Here is a 17,041-nt window from a genome sequence, read left to right on the forward strand (position 1 = left end):
AAAGTCGCGATCCTACTTTTGTGGTTCGGTCTGGCCTCAAATGATCAATTTGAACTTCATCCAGAGGCTTTTCGGTCAGCATCGTGGGCTCCTCCTCCCTGCTCATGCCGAGGGGAGGTTCCTGTAATTGTTATTGCGCATCAACAGATCGGATGGGAGCATTTCTCTTCCCTGTGGCCTTCAGAGTCACTGAATAACATTCATTTACTGCAACTTGATCCCCATAGATATCAATCACCTTGCTTCCGTCTGGGCTTAGGCACCTCATCACTTGGTATAGGGTTGAGGGGACTCCCTGTACCCTATGGATCCATCCTCTCCTCATCAACAAATTGTAGGAGGATATATCTCCACCACCGCAAAACTTTTGACTAAGTCCCTCTCAGCTGCTCGGACCAGCAATTCCACTATGCCGATCAGTTCGACTTGTTTGCCATCAAACCCAAACAACGGATTTCCAGTAGATTTGAGCTCATCTGGCTTAATTTTAAGCCGATCAAAAGTGACTCTAGGCATGATATTCGCACTGCTACCCAGATCGATAAGCACTCTTGGTACCAAGCATTCTGCCACTGTCAAACTGACAACCAAGGGATCCTCATGCGGAATCTGAACTCGCATCAGGTCTGTCTTATCGAACCATATCTACAAGGCCGAGCTCTGTTGGTGCAGGGTGTTGACACTGCCTACTCGCCCCTTCATTTGTGCTTGGCGAAGGCGTGTTCGAAGCAATTCCTCAGATTCTGCGGTCTGCTCGGGTCGGTCATGGATAGCGTTGATAATCCGTACGGGCTGAGCGTTATGGTGGTTTGATTTTTGGTTTCTCTTGACCTGCTCAGCTGGACGATTTTGCTCTTGCGCCGGCCCTTGAACATACCCTGCAAACTCTCCCCTAGTGATCAACATCTCCACTTGTTTCCTTAAGTTCCTGCATTTATTAGTCTGATGACCAAAATCACTATGAAAAGCACAATGTTTGGATTGATCCCGTTGTTCAAGAGGTTGTCTAATTGGCAAGGAAGGGCGAAACTTATCTTTGTTCTCTTGGTATTGCCTTGCCAATGTAACTTTGAGTGGAGTAATCAGGTTATCTTCCCTAGGCCTCTTCTCTGTCTTCCAGGAGGTCTGACGTTGCGTAGGAACTTGCTTCTGCCATATTTTTGCTTTGGATTTCTCTTCCGTGGAGATGATAAATGTCTTCCTAGCATTAGCTGTTTCTTCCTCTTCCAAGCATACGAAACCATCAGCTCTCTCATTCAGCTCGTCCATTGTCCTTGGCGTGTTTACCACCAGACTGGTATGGAACGGTGTCCCTCGGGTCATAGCTAACTTGAACGCCTGAACTGCTGTGGAAGGATGGCACTCTATCACCATGTTCTTGGTTAGATTAAACCTAGTAAGGAAAGCTTGGAGACGCTCATCGTCATGCTGTTTCATGGTGAACAAGCTGGAGATATCTTTTGCCAGGCGCTAATTCCCATAGTATTGGCTTATGAACCGATCACACAAGCTACGGAAGCTATCCACTGAGCCCCTCGGCAGGTTCTTAAACCAATTGAGTGCCGGTCCAGCTAAGCTTGTAGGAAAACATTTGCACATCAAAGGATCATTCTCTGTGGTCAGTGCCATTTTCAACTGAATGTGATAGACATGATCAATCGGATCGGTCGTTCCGTCGAACAAAATGAAAACAGGCATGGAAAACTTCCTCGGGCTCAGAGCATTCAGGATCTCATCAGTGTACGGCGAATCAACCGTCCGTGCTGCTGAACGGAGGGCCTCATTCTCTCTTTCAAACCTTGTGACAACTCTTTGATCTGTAGATCTTCTTTCCGAACTCCTGTAATCATATATGGCCAGTGAAGGCCGATAAGGTGGATCGAACGACCTTTCCTCAGTGAACCACGGCGAATTAACCTTGTGACAATCAAACTCCATATCTTGTTCGCGATTGTGCCTTTCCTGATGCTGATTGAAAGCTGTATTTCCATCCCGCCTGATATACTCACGATGAGGATCGGGATGTACAGATCCTTCTCGATCCTCAGCTCAACGAGCGTTTGGCGGTAAATTCTCCATCCTAACCTCCTCACGGTGGAGATTGACGTGGTTATCTCCTTCTTGCTCACCTTGATGTGCGTCATCAGGTCGCACGCCTCTTTCACCCACCGGAGGCGGTTGCGGCACAACCAGAACCTCTCGACGTTCCATTCCAGCTCTCAACTCTGCATTTTCTTTTCTCAGTGCCTCGATCATGTTCATCAGTTCATCAAGCTTCATCTGTTGGTTACTCTCCACTGGATTCGAACTCTTTTCTCCGATCATCATTCTGGATCGTAGCAAAGTCATCAACCGCAAATTTCTGATCAGATCTGCGTTCTGCCAATGCTGACGCTCTAGATCTGGATTTTAGTGCAGCTTAATTCTGATCGTGATTAACACGATCTGAATTGCTCCGGCAACGAACTTGCCAAATTCTGCAATTTTAGCGACTCTTGACCGCACAATTCTCTAAAACAAGCACAAATCAGAACTGCGTAGATCGAACTCCAATTTCTCCGGTCACAATTTCACCAATCTTAATTCTGCCTTCAACGATCAGGCTTCGTCTTCAAGCGCTATATCACCAGATCAAATCAATCTAAGTGAATCATCAATGAATTCTCATCGTTTCCCACAGACGGCGCCATTAAAAATGCATGAATTTTCTCTCTCTAAATTAACAGAATTTCATTACACTTTAAAAATTTCCATCGTTCATTTCTCCTTTCTCCTTTCTATTTATAGACCATTTGCATTACTCTAGAACTAGGATCTTGGAAAAAGGAGTATTTTGGTTTTAGTAAAGTTTCCTTTATCAAGATGTAATTATAGTTAATGATACCCATAGAACTATGATAACTCACGATTGACGATATTAACCAATAAAATTGAGGGGCAGAGAAGGGACGCTCTGGCGAGGCAGGGAGTCGTGATCTTTTTGTACAGTTTCTAGTATTTGATTGATGTTTAATTTTTTTTACCACGTTAAATGGACTCCAAAATAGTCCATCTTCAAGTTGGTTTGTTTTCATTAATTAGAAAAGCTTACAAGAGGATATCAATATCATGCATTCTTGTCATTCCATGGGTAAGTAAAATTTTTTTTTCCCATTGGCAAGTCTTTTTTCTCACACTCGGGCTCCAACTTTTTTTATTTTTATTTTTTATTGAATGGGAGCACTTAAGGCCTCATTCTTTACTATTTCGGCAACACTGCCAGTGTTGCCTCATCTAAGGATAGAGAAGTTATACCATTGAGCTACGTACTTTTTAAAGATTGTGGTTTGCTGATTCTTCTAACTGAGTGTCTATGTAATTGTAGAACTTCGGCACTTCTTTTTACTAAAAGCAGACGTTAAATTTACAGATACTTGCCAATATGTTATTGCTATTGTTTTACCACCAAGGGCTGAAGAAAATAGGATTTGATACACATGTTGTGAACAAACTAATCATAGAGACTCGCACAACACTTTTTCCCATCGATCAAACACTTCTCCTGGATTAAGGCACGACAAACCTCAGGCTCTAAGACCCCTTTGCAATTCAAGTCTGGACACTAAGGAATTTGAGGACTGAGAGTAGGAGCTATATATGCTACATTACAAAGTACACCCAATCTCCGAAAAACTTATCTTCTAAAATTAAATGAATGCCCTTGCCTCCTACACCGTAATCTGGCCAGCTACAGACTCTGTCACAAACCCATACATTGGCTTTAAACAAACATGTCTGCCATAGACTGTAAAATTACAGTTCCAAGTGTTCTCTAGTGCATACCACTAGAGTATTTCAGAATGTTCAAAAGCGTCAGAATTCAAAACTACTAATATTTTGGCTTCATATTTTCTTTGTCTAATAAGAATATGACATTGAATCCTAAGATTTGACTTTCTTCAAAAAAATTAGCAAAGATTGTTCTGATTATGTAGATGATAGAAATAATTGATTGAAGTTGATCAAATTTTGAAAATTAAATGCGCGCACAAGCCATTGTAACATATGCTGAGTACAGTAAATATAAGCAAGAAGAGAAAGAACCATCACTTATAATCTCCAAATTGTATATATGATTCACAACATCGACTTTGAACAGAATCCATTAATAAACTGATCCCAAAATCTGATCTTTAACAGCAATTAAATGAGTGAAAAGGTAAAGATAGGAAACACACATACACACACACATTATATCATAGGATAAATTTACTTCTCTCTCTAGGCTGTTCTACATATGTGAGTTTCAGTCCATTTTGATCCATAACTGTAGCAAAATTGATATTTACACCTGTCAAAACCAATAAATTAAAGAATTACAATAATTTTTGCATTCGTAGTAATTTGTACATAAATTTAACATGGTCTATTTTAATGAACATGTCCAGTTTCAACATAGCAAAAACTAACCTGCAGGTAATGTGTAAACAACCATCAATCTTTTCGACATAGGACTTGCATTTGGGACATCTCCTCCATTTATGTTCCTTGGCAAGCTCCTTCAACACATTGTCTCCGTCCCTTTCTCTCTTACCCTTTTTCAACCTCTGGAACTCCCTGCACTCCATCCCGGCATGCCACGAAACCTTGCATTGCGCAGAACAGCCTCCTGCAATTCGGGCACTCAGATACAGTCACAACATCCCTGCCATCATCAACCAACATAGCTGAACAATCCTTGAAAGGACAGTAAAATTTTTGTGCCACGAGAATCATAGACTCGCACAGCGCATTTTCCCATCTATCAAACACTTCTCCCGTAACAATGGAACGACAAACCTGAGGGTCTAAAACCCCTTTGCAATTCAAGTGTGAACACTTGACCATACTAATATTTTCCTTTATCTTTGAAGCTATTTATTTGCGTATGCAGTCTGCACAAAATATATGTACACAAGTGTTGTTTCTGAACATCTCTCCTGCTGGTTTTGTATCCATGCAAATCAAACAGAAGCTTTGAGAATATTCACCAGTTTCACTTCTCTTTGATACCTTTTCCTTCTCCTTTTCCATCCAATTATTTTCCATTTCTGATTTCTCCCACTTCCTGGTTGAAATGATAGCTGAGGACATGAGAGCCTCTTCAAGCTGCAATTCCTCTGCATATGTTTCGTCCGAAATTGGGAAGATTTCTTCTTGTTGATAGACAGCTGAGGAGAAGTGGAAATCATCAAATTCGTCCTCTATCATGTCATAATGTAATTCTTCTGTATATAATTCATCCAAAATGGTGAAGAATTCTTGTTGGTGGTCATAGTCAGCTAAGTAAGGATCGTCAACGTAGGATATTAAAGCTTGATGATCCATCATCCATTTTTTTTCTTTTTTCTTTTTTTCTTGTTTTCTGGACTTACAGATTAAAAATCTGTAACAATGTCCTATGAGCTTTGCTAACCACATCACTTATCCTATTAGTCTAGGAAACAATTCTCATTTCTGATTTGTCTAAGAATCAAGAATTAGTTATCATTTGTGACTTATCTAGGTATAGAAACCTACCACCACATAACTTCTTTTACTTTTTAGAGATAATTATACTGACCTCCCCTCTTATTTGTCAAATAAGACTGACCTCCTGAAAGTTTATATACTGATAATACAAACCTCCCTTACTGTTAAACAACTAACAGTTTATGCTTAAGTTCGTTAGAAAAAACCAGTACAAAAACAATTTTACCCTTCTAATACCTGAAATGAAATTTTTAACCTCAATAATCACTTCAAATTTACAATACTATCCTTGACTTATAAACTCAAAAGGACAATGGTGCCCTCACATCAATAAACCCAGAACACCCAATGGGTCTAAACTGCAACCACGAAATTTATCGGTGAGACCAACGGCGGCTGGTTTACTGGCGAGAAAATTAGAGCAAGGAAAGATGGGTTTGAGTTGGCGAGTCAAAGTTCATGTACATTTCAGTTCGGAGCTTCGCTGGTAGGTTCGTTGACACTTGATGGTCTGAGTTGTCACCGGACCGAACTGGGTTGCTAAAACTCGGTGCAGAAGCTGTTGGCTGGGCTATCACTGGAGAAGCATGTACGTGAAACCCACTTCTAATCACTCAATAATAAAACAAAAAATGAGGAAAGAAATACGGAGAAAGTGAGTATTGCTTGTAGAAAGAGAAAAAAGAGAAAGAGAGCCGCAAAAAAGGAAAACTCAATATAAAAAAAATGCAAACCCAGTTTTAAAGTGGCCATTGTTCCCGCCAGCCTCGCCGTAGTCCTCGTTGTTCCGTTTCACTGCCAAGAACACCTTGCTCAGATGACCGAGAAGATGCAACTGCAGCAGGTGGTGCTAGCAGTCAGCTGCCGTCGGCCGTTGCTCCAGGTTGTATTCCAGACACATGTTCTGCAACTCTCTGAGAAAATTGGGCACACCCCACATGTCTTCACAAGCTAACCCACACCTCACATATCTACCTTCACCCCATGCAAACCCCTCCCCATCTCCGGCGTGTGCCTCCCACTCTTGCTGCCACCGCGGCCACCCCACCGCCACCTCCGTGTGGGTACAACTGTGGCGCATTCACCGCCTCATCAAACCCAGTCATGAACCACTTGTTTTCTCTCTCACTACTCATCATCACCTTGTCCCACCCCAAGGCCCTGTGCATGAACGAATGGTCATGCAATGCAACCAATGCCTTTGTCACGTGCCTCAGAGCCTCCACTAGTTGGTCACAATTAGTCAGCTTGAATTTGCACCCTCTAGGCTTGAACACCAATGCCAAATCGGTCTCTGATGACCGGACAATCACTTCTGCTTGTGGGATTCTACAGTCAAGAAGAAGAAAAAAAAAAAATCAAGCATGGTCGCCGGGGAGCTGTTGGGGACAGAAGAGAGAGAGAGAGAGTGGGCTTGTCCGCAGTGGCAAGGCCATGGGAAAGGAGAAGGAAACAAAAAATCTTAAAAAGGGTACTATTGGTATTTTATATTCATGATATTTTATATTTTTATAATAAATTAATAAGTAAGGGTAAATTAGTAATTTTACTCTTTCCATTAACACCATTCATTTACCGGGGGAGGTCAGTGTAATTTGGCAAACAAAAAGGAAAATCTGTGTAGGTTAACGAAACCTTATGGGAGGTCAGTGTAATTTACCCTACTTTTTATTCTACCGGCAAGTCACATGGTTTATTGGCCACGTGTTTGTTTACCTATCCTCTTGACTTAATATGATTTTATTTAACAGGAAAATATGACCCCAAAATCAAACAATACAATACAACCTTGGTGAACAAAATATATATATATATATATATATATATATATATATATATATAAAATAACTAACTAACAATAATTAAGCTAAGAGGATAAGTAAATAAGCACGTGGCCAATAAACCACGTGAGTACTTACCAGTAGGATAAAAAGTAAAAGAAGTTTTGTGGCGGTAGGTTTCTACACCTAGATAAGTCACAAATAATAACTAATTTCTGATTTCTAAACAAATCACAAATGAGAACCGATTCATAAACTAATAGAACAAATGTAAAGCCACAGTAGTTAACAAAGCCCATGTCGTTTTTATACACACACTAATTGTCGTGCTATTTAGAGGGTCGGTCCTTGTGTTTTTGAACTTTGAAAGGCCGGGCACAACTTACCACCAGCTTATTTGTAACACATGCATATTCCCTATGATCGAGCCTTTAATTAATGGGAAAATTACAGAAAAGTGAACTTTTGGAGTCTATTTACCTAGAGAATGATTCAAAATCAACACCTTTCAAAGTCAAGGACTTTGAACAAAGTTTGAAGTGGATATGAATTTGCACTGTTAATTTTCTTAAATGCCCCTCTTATTGTTCAATTAAAATTCCTTAACTACCCCTCCTTTTACAAGAGGGGTATTCATGTGTAGAAAACGTGATACCCAGTTGTACAAAAGTACTAATTGTTTGTACAAATGTAGTACTATATATTTCAACAGCCCGTTATCAAAAGGTTGTCAAAAGGGTGAGTAAATTTTTATCACCGGTTGTCATAGTACGACTCCTCCTAACTTTTACAATATATTACTTCCATTCCTTATTAATTGTCCATTTTTTATTTTATAACTTTTTGAAGGAACTTTGACTTTTTATAGAAGACAATTAATTTGGAACATGTAAAAATAAAAAAATAGACTACTAATAAGGGACGAAGGGAATAACAAGTTATCAAAATATTAGTTCTCTTATTGGTCACTGGTAGTAAAAATATTGTGCACAAAGTATGGTTCCAACGCATAAAAAAAAAATGGTATCAAGTTACACAAAAGTGATACATACGTGCGCAAATGTCATACCTCAACACATGGTCAGTGACAATGGATTATGACTTCTTCATGAGATACAACACCCATGTAACATAGTATATGATAGTTACTCTACAACACTATTAAATGCATAAATAAAAAATAAAATAAAAATATACAACACTATTAAATGTAGAAATAAAAATTGTTTCGTACAAAATTGGTACTCACATGTACTAAATTTGTACAAAAGGTACTTAGTGACACAAAAATAAGACTTCGTAGTGCAAATATGGTACCTTAAAAAATAAAGTTATAAGGAGGGATAGTTATAGAATTTTAGTTAAAAACTAAGAGACATTTAAGGAAATGAACAATGAAAATTCATATACTTAATTAATTACCAAAAGTCCATCTCTAAATAGATTCCCAAAAGTCCATTTTTTTGCAATTTCTCCTTAATTAATTACCCAAAACTGAATGGTTTCCTCCCTCGGGAAAAATGATAGACTCATCGTTATATGTTACGAATTGACTGTTGTGTCAATCTATTATTGGGCCATTTGTCCCAGCCTTTCCAGATTTTGGCTCTCTAAAAATGCCACATCAACTTTTTCAAGAGTCACGTCAGCAATTTCAAGAGTCACGTCAGTAACTTTTGCTCTCCAGAAACATGCATTCCATCAGGCTCTCCGAATTTTCGCTCTCCAAAAAAAATGATAATAATAAATTTAATTTAAAATTTTTTTCTAAACTTTTCCTAAACGGCTATATTCGTAACAGCTATATTTTTAACGGCTATATTTTCTCAACGGCAATATTTTTCAATCAAACAATATTTTTGCAAATTATTAAAAAATCTACAATTGATATTAAAACTTGAAACAATACATTATCCATTATGGATTATTAAAAAAAAACAAATTAAGCAAAATAATTAAAAATAACTTAAACAATACAATATCCTAAATTGGAATAAGAAAATAAATAGACCAAGGATTACAAAATCCTATGGGAACTTTGGGGCGGACCGTGAATTCAATGATACCAATATCTCATTTTGTCATGCAACAATTCAAGCTTTCCCTGCGTCTGTTAGTGCCGAATTTGGATTTGTTAACATGAGCTCCTTCTCTTCAAGTCTCTGTTTCTCTAGAATCTCTAGCTGTGTAGTCTTCTCTTTCGCCATTTTTCTTACCTCTCGTGCCACTTGGCCATCCTGCATTTTCTCCTAATGACTCTCAAAATAATTGGTGATATTATTAAATTTCGAAACAAATGAAGTTTACAATTCATTCGCTGAATTAATTTTTGCTCAACGCTGTTTCGCCGCTTTTATTCCTGCTGGTCTTTGTAGTTGTTGATATTATTCCACACCGGGTGAATCATTTTCCCCTATGTGTGGTGATTTTTTAGTTGAAGCTCCATCTGTCGTGGTTGCATGACTTGACGGAGTAGATGGTAAGAATTGCCCAACAGACTCATTAATGTCAAAGTCAAATCCAGTCCTCTTCTTCGGCTCCTTTTTATTTTTTCTTTTTCCTACTTGTTCGGCATAATGTGAATGCCATTTATTGTTATGCTTCAAGATTTTTCAGCAACTTTCTAACTTAAATTCACCACCTATTTGGATACGAAACAAGTTTTTAGCTACTATCATCTATACGAAACAATTAACAAAAAATTAAAAACCGACTATTTAAAATATTTATGAGTTATATTTAAATAATAAATAACTCACCATATCATCACTGCTGAAACCGCTGGGACGATTCATTTCCATGGTAGTCATGCAGCCAAAAAATTTGCTGATTTTTTGTTGGATCACCGACCAACGATTCATTAAACCTCCATCATTTCGCTCAGTTGGAACACCAATATGTTGTTTATATTGTTCCAGAATTCGCTCCCATAACTTCTTCTTACTTTGGTCTGCCCCCGTAATCGCATCAGAAGTAATGGACATCCACGTCCAACATAAAGCCTTATCTTTAGCCTTGGTCTAATTATTAGGTCAGATAGCCAGTTGTTTTGGCGAGGGTTTTGAGTTATTTGATTGTGGACCACTAGTACCACAATCATGATGAGAAGTTTGGGATGGTTGATGAGAAGAAAATTGAGAATCTCCTCCATAATAATTGATATTGTCTTCGAAAAATGGCAAAAACTCATCGTTTGATGGATTGAATTAGGTGTTATAATAAAATGAATGTCGATGATTCAGGGAATCGAAATGATTTTGAAAATAATAGTTAAGATTGAGAAAATTGAATAAGAAATAAGTTGAATGGTAGATAATAGATATGTGTTAGATGTGATGAGTGATGGTAGGAATTGGGATATTTATAAAGATTTTAAAATTTTTAATTATTATTATTTTTTTTGAATAAAGTTAAAAAATTTTGAAATTTTAAAATTATAGCCGTTAAGGCACTGTTTGTGTTAGCCAAACAGTGCCTTAACGGCCAAATACACTATTTGTAGTACACATTTAAAATTTAAAGCAAAAAAAATTATAAAAAAAAATCACCAAATTTTAAGGGGAAAAAAAAAAGTTTTTTAATTTATTTTTGGCCCAAAATTTTTTTTTTTTTGGACAAACAATGCCTAAACAATATTTTTTTTATTTAATGAATTTTATTTTATTTTTTCTCAAAAAAAAGAGCTCTAAATAACTTATTTTTAGGTTTTTTCTAAAAAAAAAAAATTCTGGAAGGCACTGTTCAATAACTGTGTACAACCGTTGAAGAATAAAACAAAAAAGGCCTAATATTTTGCATTAGGAAAAAAATAAATAATTAATTAATTACAGCGATGTCTTTGACTCTTGAAATTAACGCCTAGAGGAGAGATTCTATTAGCAAAAATCCTAGAACTCTATCCATTAGAGTCGGCAAAAAAACGAGCGAAGCATTTCCGCTTGAAAGATTGTGAAATAAAGATTGCAAGTGGTCCAGCCCCATTTGGCATAATCTTTGGCTGTTTCCTTCTTTCCAAATAATAATTCCATTACAATTCACGGACTAATTTTATTTGTTACAAAGGTGCAAGAAAATTATAAATGTGACAACACCCTATAATTAAGTATCTTACTTAACTCTAGATTCTCTCACAATTATGATAATGAAATTAACAGTTCCGTGAGACACCCAATTAATTTGGTGTTTGCACATATAACATTATTCACAATATAAAAATCCAATCAGCTTCGAAAATGGAACACATAAGTCTAGGGATGGCAAATGGGGCGGGGATCCCATTCCCCATCCCCATCCCCATCCCCGCTGAATATTTCAATCCCCATTCCCACTTAAAATTTCACCACCACCTCCATATCCGTCCCCACCCCCGACCTCTTATCCCCATCCCCAGGCCCGATTAACATATATTATTTTTTTTAAAAAGCATAATTTTTCTTATTTTCATATATATAATAAATCTAATTTAGAAATAAAATATTAAATGTAAGGGCATATTAGTAATTTAATACTTAATCAGGGTGGGTTTATCCCTGTCCCCGCCCCGAACGGGTTTTCAAACTTTACCCCCATCCTCATCCCTGTTTACATAAGAAGGTCGCCATCCCCGCTATAAACAGGGTGGGGCGGGGACCCGGCGGGGATGGGGAATTTGCCATCCCTACATAAGTCGACTTGGTTTGTACAACATAATACCACAAATAAAAAGCAAATCAACTATTGTTTAACAAAAAACCAAAAACATTCCGTGAGTAAAACAATTCACAAACCCTAGTGACGACTACGGCTGCAAGTTGGGCAGGTTCAATCTTGCCCACTTTCAATTCGAAGTTGGGTTGGATTAGATTGGCCCGATGTCAAAAAAGTTGAGCTCTGACAATAATTCAAACCTAAATGTATTCACGTCGGATAAGCTGACCCGTTCAACCTGTTATTTTTTTTATTTTTTTTTTCGTTTTCATTTTTTTCCCTTACTAACAAATATGCAAATTACATTTCTTTCTTTTTCGGGTTTGAACCATCAATTTTTACATAAATTTTTAATTCATTAATATATATATTTTTAATCTGATCAAACTATTAGTATTGTGACTGAAATATTCAATTATTAATTTTTGTGTCTTTTCAACTCTAATTTTATTTTTATTAATACAAAAAACTAAAACTTACCTTATTTTATTTTAAAAATAAAAATAAAAAACTTATTTTTATTTATTATTAAATAAATTTTTATTTTTAAATTATTCGACAATTCCTTGATACCTGGGTTTTATCTCTCTGCAATCACACACACAATGACCAATTAGGAAAGCTTGCTGAAAATGAGGTAGAAGCTCGACCACCACCATTTACCTGGAAGGTTGGACCCCTTATGGTGGTTGGAATGTCAAATTGGTGAGCAAAGTCATATCAGATACATATGTATCAAAGATTTGAAAGTTTGAAAAAAAAAAAAATTATATATATATATATATATATATATATATCAAGCTTCATGCGACCCAAAATAACGAACTTTTCAACTGATCAAAAGTCAATTACAAAAAATTACACTTTATTACTTTATCAGACTTAACTATAGTTAATTTACCATAATTAGCCACTATCTCTCTCCTTAATCTCTTCCATCGTCCCTGCAATCTCAATGGCTCAATCTTTTTTACACTTTGATTTTTTTATTTTTTTGCTCTCTTTATTCATTTTTCCCTTCATGGCCGCTCTCTTATTTATTTTTTATTTTTTTCGTCGACCTATTATTCCACACTTTGTGAATAAACTCTTCGTTTTTTTTTTTTTTTTGTTCAATGGCTACCAATTTTTTAAGATTCATGAATAAGCACAACCTCCAATAATGGAATCTCAAACAAAAAGCATATATTGCTTAATCCTGCCAAGAAAACAATTAAAGGTTTCTAAATTTGGATTTTCTAAAACTCCATAGCTCAATACTGAAACAGAAATAAAAAAAATTAATCTCCAAATTCTGGCAATTTATTAGCTCTAGATATAGAAGTACATGCATTTAATAGTTGTGACCTGGATCTGATTTTGGAGAATGAATATGGTAGTCATTTTATGACTGTAGTGATGAAGATGGTGGTTGTGATGATGTAGTAGATATGACGATAATGATTGAAATTACAAGGACGTTGGAAGAGATTAAGGAAAGAGAGATTGAATAAAGGTAAATTAACTATGATTAAGTCTGATAAGGTAATAAAGTGTAATTTTCCTAATCAACTTTTGATTTATTATTTTGAACCGCATGAATTCCTTCCTATATATATATATATATATATATATATATATAGTTTTTAAAAATTTTGGATTTTGATTTGAGTTTGGGTCAAGTCCAAACCCAATCCTAACATATTGGGGCTTTAAAAAAGTCCAACTCAATTTGAACCTAATTTGTGAATTTAAAAACTTGATGTACACACAAATTTTGTAAGCCTGCAATAGAAACAAAATATTGAGCAAATAATATAATTTTATTAATTTGAGAAATTGAGGTACAATTCTCTATAATATTCTTTACAAAAGAAAGAACTGGTCCTCGGATTAAATCTCCTTTTTTTGTTGGTTGGTTGGATCCAAGGGCTGTATGAACTTAATCTTGAATCACCGTGGAATTTGGATGACGAACGGCACGACTTTGGATGTGCTTATTGTTGATCACCGTGGAATTTGATGAAGACCGGCACGATTTGATGTGCTTGGTGTTCTTCGCTTTTGGGTTTGGTTGTTGGAGATGAGAGCTTTTGTATTTTTTTCTGAAATTCTGGATTTTTGAATTCTGAATTTGTGTACACCTTCTCCCTTTCTCCAGATCTCTATTTATAGGCTTCTTGGATTGATAGGATGATGACACGTGTCATCTCCTGATAAGAATAAAATTATAATTGAGCCGGGCCGGTTATATTATAATAATTATTCTTAAAAATAATTATTCTAAATATATTTTATTATAAATAATTATCTATTTATTTAACCATCTGGACTGGACTAATTAAATAATTTAAGTGGATCAAGTTTGGGCCATTTAAATAACTTAATTAAACATTAAGCCCATATTTAATGAGTCCATTTATCAAAACTAAAGCCTACTAAAATTTTAATGTCTACACTTGAGTCTCAAAAAAATTTAGACTGAATTTGGATTAGGTTGGCCTGCCCTGCCCAAATTAACCCCCTAGTGACGACAACGACAAGAATAGAAGACTCAGTGATTTATTGGCAGTCTATTACAAATAATGTGCACAAGTTATAATATTTTAAACTAAAATATCACTAATAAATTTATGTTCAATTACTAATCTATGCCCGCATGTTGTGCATCGGTCAATAAATTGAAAGATTAGTTTTGTTTTAAATTTTTTTATGTTTTTCATGTTTCTTGAAAATAGTAAATGACTGTTCCTAACACTACTCTTGTTTCATTCTGTCAAACGTTGCTTCCTGATTGGTTCTGTTGCGTGCATAAAGAGTAGTGCCTTCCTGTAGAAAAAATTTATTCTCCCTTGCACAAAAAGTGATAAAACAAAGCTCCTCTTGATAAGAGTGATTTATTCATTTAAGTAATAAATTAAAAATATTTATTAATGTATATAATGTTATAGATCATTGTACAAATATTGATCAGTGCTCATCAAAAATATGTCAAAGGGTATAAAAAAAACAGCACATCACCATCTTGATTGGATTTAAGTAGTGTATAGCATAAAAATAATAACAATAATAAAAAATAAAAAAAAAAAGATTTTGATCATTCCATAAATGTTGGGAGAGATAAATGTTACCCATCATTAAACAAATCTCACAATCTCCTCAGTTAACATCCTCAATAAGGATAGCATAATCTTCTCTTATCTTGGTTGACATCCCCCATGGTTTGAACTCCATTGTGATCCACACCCATAACAAAAGCACCAAACAAATTAAATTAAATTAAATTAAACAAGTAAGAATTATTATTGTGCACCAAAAAATAATAATAATAATAATAATTGACAAAACTAACCTGCAGGTAATGTGTAAACAGCCATCAACCTTTTCAACATAGAACATGCATTTGGGACATCTCCTCCATTTCTGTTTCTTGGCAAGCTCCATCAACACATTGTCTCCTTCCCTTTCTCTCTTCTCCTTTTTCAACCTCTGGAACTCCCTGCACTCCGTCTCGGCATGCCACGAAACCTTGCATTGCGCGCAGAACAGTCTCCTGCAATTCGGGCACTCAGATGCAGTCACAACCTCCCCACCATTATCAACCAACATAGCTGAACAATCCTTGAAAGGGCAGTAAAATTTATGTGCCGCGAGAATCATAGACTCGCACAATGCATCTCCCCATCTATCAAACACTTCAGCTGGAACCAAGGACCGGCAAAGCTCGGGCTCTAACACCCCTTTGCATTTCAAGCCTGGACACAAAACCATACTAATATTTTCCTGTATCTTTGATGCTTCGTGCTTGCCAATACAGTCTGTGCAAAAAGAATGGCGGCAACTTCTGTTTTCAAACATTTCTTTTGAATGTTTCGTATCCATGAAAATGGAACAGAAGCTATGTTGAGAAGATTCACCAGTTTCTGATCTTGTGGCAGTTTGCTTTTCTTTTTTGGTTGATTGATTTTGTGTTTCAAGTGTGTTGATTTTTGGTCTGTGAGAGATTGCTGATGACATTAGAACCTCTTGTAATGCCAATTCTTCTGCATATTTTTCATCTGAAATTGGGAAGATCTCTTCTTCGTCACACAGAACTGAAAAGTAAACATCATCAACATAGTGATTTTTTGATGATCCTTCCTCCATTTTCTGTTTCTCGATCAATAACCCATGGCCTACTACAATTATGAATTACGCTACTGTCCTATTGTACATGTTTGGCTGGTGGTGGTATTCAAAGGGTCGCTACTGTGGAGAAGGCAGAATTGAATCATATCCCTATAATCATGGGAAATCTCAAATTCATGAATTTTAGGGTTTTTGCTAGAATCCAACAAGGACTCTTGTTCCCAAAATCGTGAATTTGGTCAAAATAAATAAATAATTTTTAATAAATAGTGGATTAATAAATGGAATGGTCCAATTTACCATTTTCATTTATGATAAAGCAACTAAATCTTACCACCAAATAAAACCCGAATCTGATGTGGCCAAACCACATCGCTCACTCAATCCTTAGTTGGAAACTCCGATTATATTCATGTTGGTAATTGTAACTCATTAATTTTAGGCAACTGTTCATATTTGTTGTTCATTGTAACTTCTACTGTATATTTGGGGGCTCTTATTTAAAGAGCATACATGAGTGACAAATAAACTGTGTCTGCCTAATACATTTTAACAATTAAATACTCTATCATGCTACCACCGACTATATTTTTTATAGTTTTAAAGAGCATGTGTTTTATTGATTTTTTTTATTATTATTATATTTTTTATAGTTTTAGTGTTGAATATTTTTTATGGCACGTAGGGTTCTTTTGAATTCATAAAGGGCAGGTACCGACCTAGCAAAGTTCATTGAGGACGACTATCCCCATTTATTTATTAGTTTTTACATTATAACATATCATTTTTATTAAAATTTTAAAAAAATCTTCACTAAATTTTGAAAAGACGGCACTATGTATATTCTTGTCACACTGATATTTTTGAATTTTTCAAAAAAGTAGAGTAATATGTCCCTCTCTATTTCTCACTCTCTACGCTCAATAATTTGTACCGGATTGAATTTGTCTGTACATTTTGTTGATTGATTTGTTTGG

General features: G+C 36.0%; 3 protein-coding genes across 3 annotated transcripts; all 3 read right to left on the reverse strand.

Annotated features, from left to right (window-relative positions):
- Window positions 1-324: 324 nt before the first annotated feature.
- LOC132281790 (uncharacterized) lies at window positions 325-1,437 on the reverse strand. Its single transcript, XM_059783458.1, has 3 exons — window positions 972-1,437; window positions 691-878; window positions 325-609 (listed from the first exon to the last, which is right to left on the reverse strand). The coding sequence occupies exons 1-3, from the start codon at window positions 1,435-1,437 to the stop codon at window positions 325-327; spliced, it is 939 nt and encodes a 312-aa protein (XP_059639441.1).
- A 3,132-nt stretch (window positions 1,438-4,569) lies between these two features.
- Window positions 4,570-5,346, reverse strand: LOC132281791 (uncharacterized). The gene is made up of 2 exons (XM_059783459.1): window positions 4,933-5,346; window positions 4,570-4,818 (listed from the first exon to the last, which is right to left on the reverse strand). Exons 1-2 carry the CDS (start codon window positions 5,344-5,346, stop codon window positions 4,570-4,572), a joined length of 663 nt encoding a protein of 220 aa, XP_059639442.1.
- Window positions 5,347-14,880: 9,534 nt separating this feature from the next.
- Window positions 14,881-16,082, reverse strand: LOC132281792 (E3 ubiquitin-protein ligase RSL1-like). Its single transcript, XM_059783460.1, has 2 exons — window positions 15,290-16,082; window positions 14,881-15,198 (listed from the first exon to the last, which is right to left on the reverse strand). The coding sequence occupies exons 1-2, from the start codon at window positions 16,080-16,082 to the stop codon at window positions 15,134-15,136; spliced, it is 858 nt and encodes a 285-aa protein (XP_059639443.1). The 3' UTR covers window positions 14,881-15,133.
- Window positions 16,083-17,041: the final 959 nt, after the last annotated feature.

This window comes from Cornus florida, unplaced genomic scaffold (assembly GCF_030987335.1).
Source record: "Cornus florida cultivar Cherokee Brave unplaced genomic scaffold, ASM3098733v1 CherokeeBrave_3.0.0_Hap2_Chr11, whole genome shotgun sequence".
NCBI classification, from domain to species: Eukaryota; Viridiplantae; Streptophyta; class Magnoliopsida; order Cornales; family Cornaceae; genus Cornus; species Cornus florida.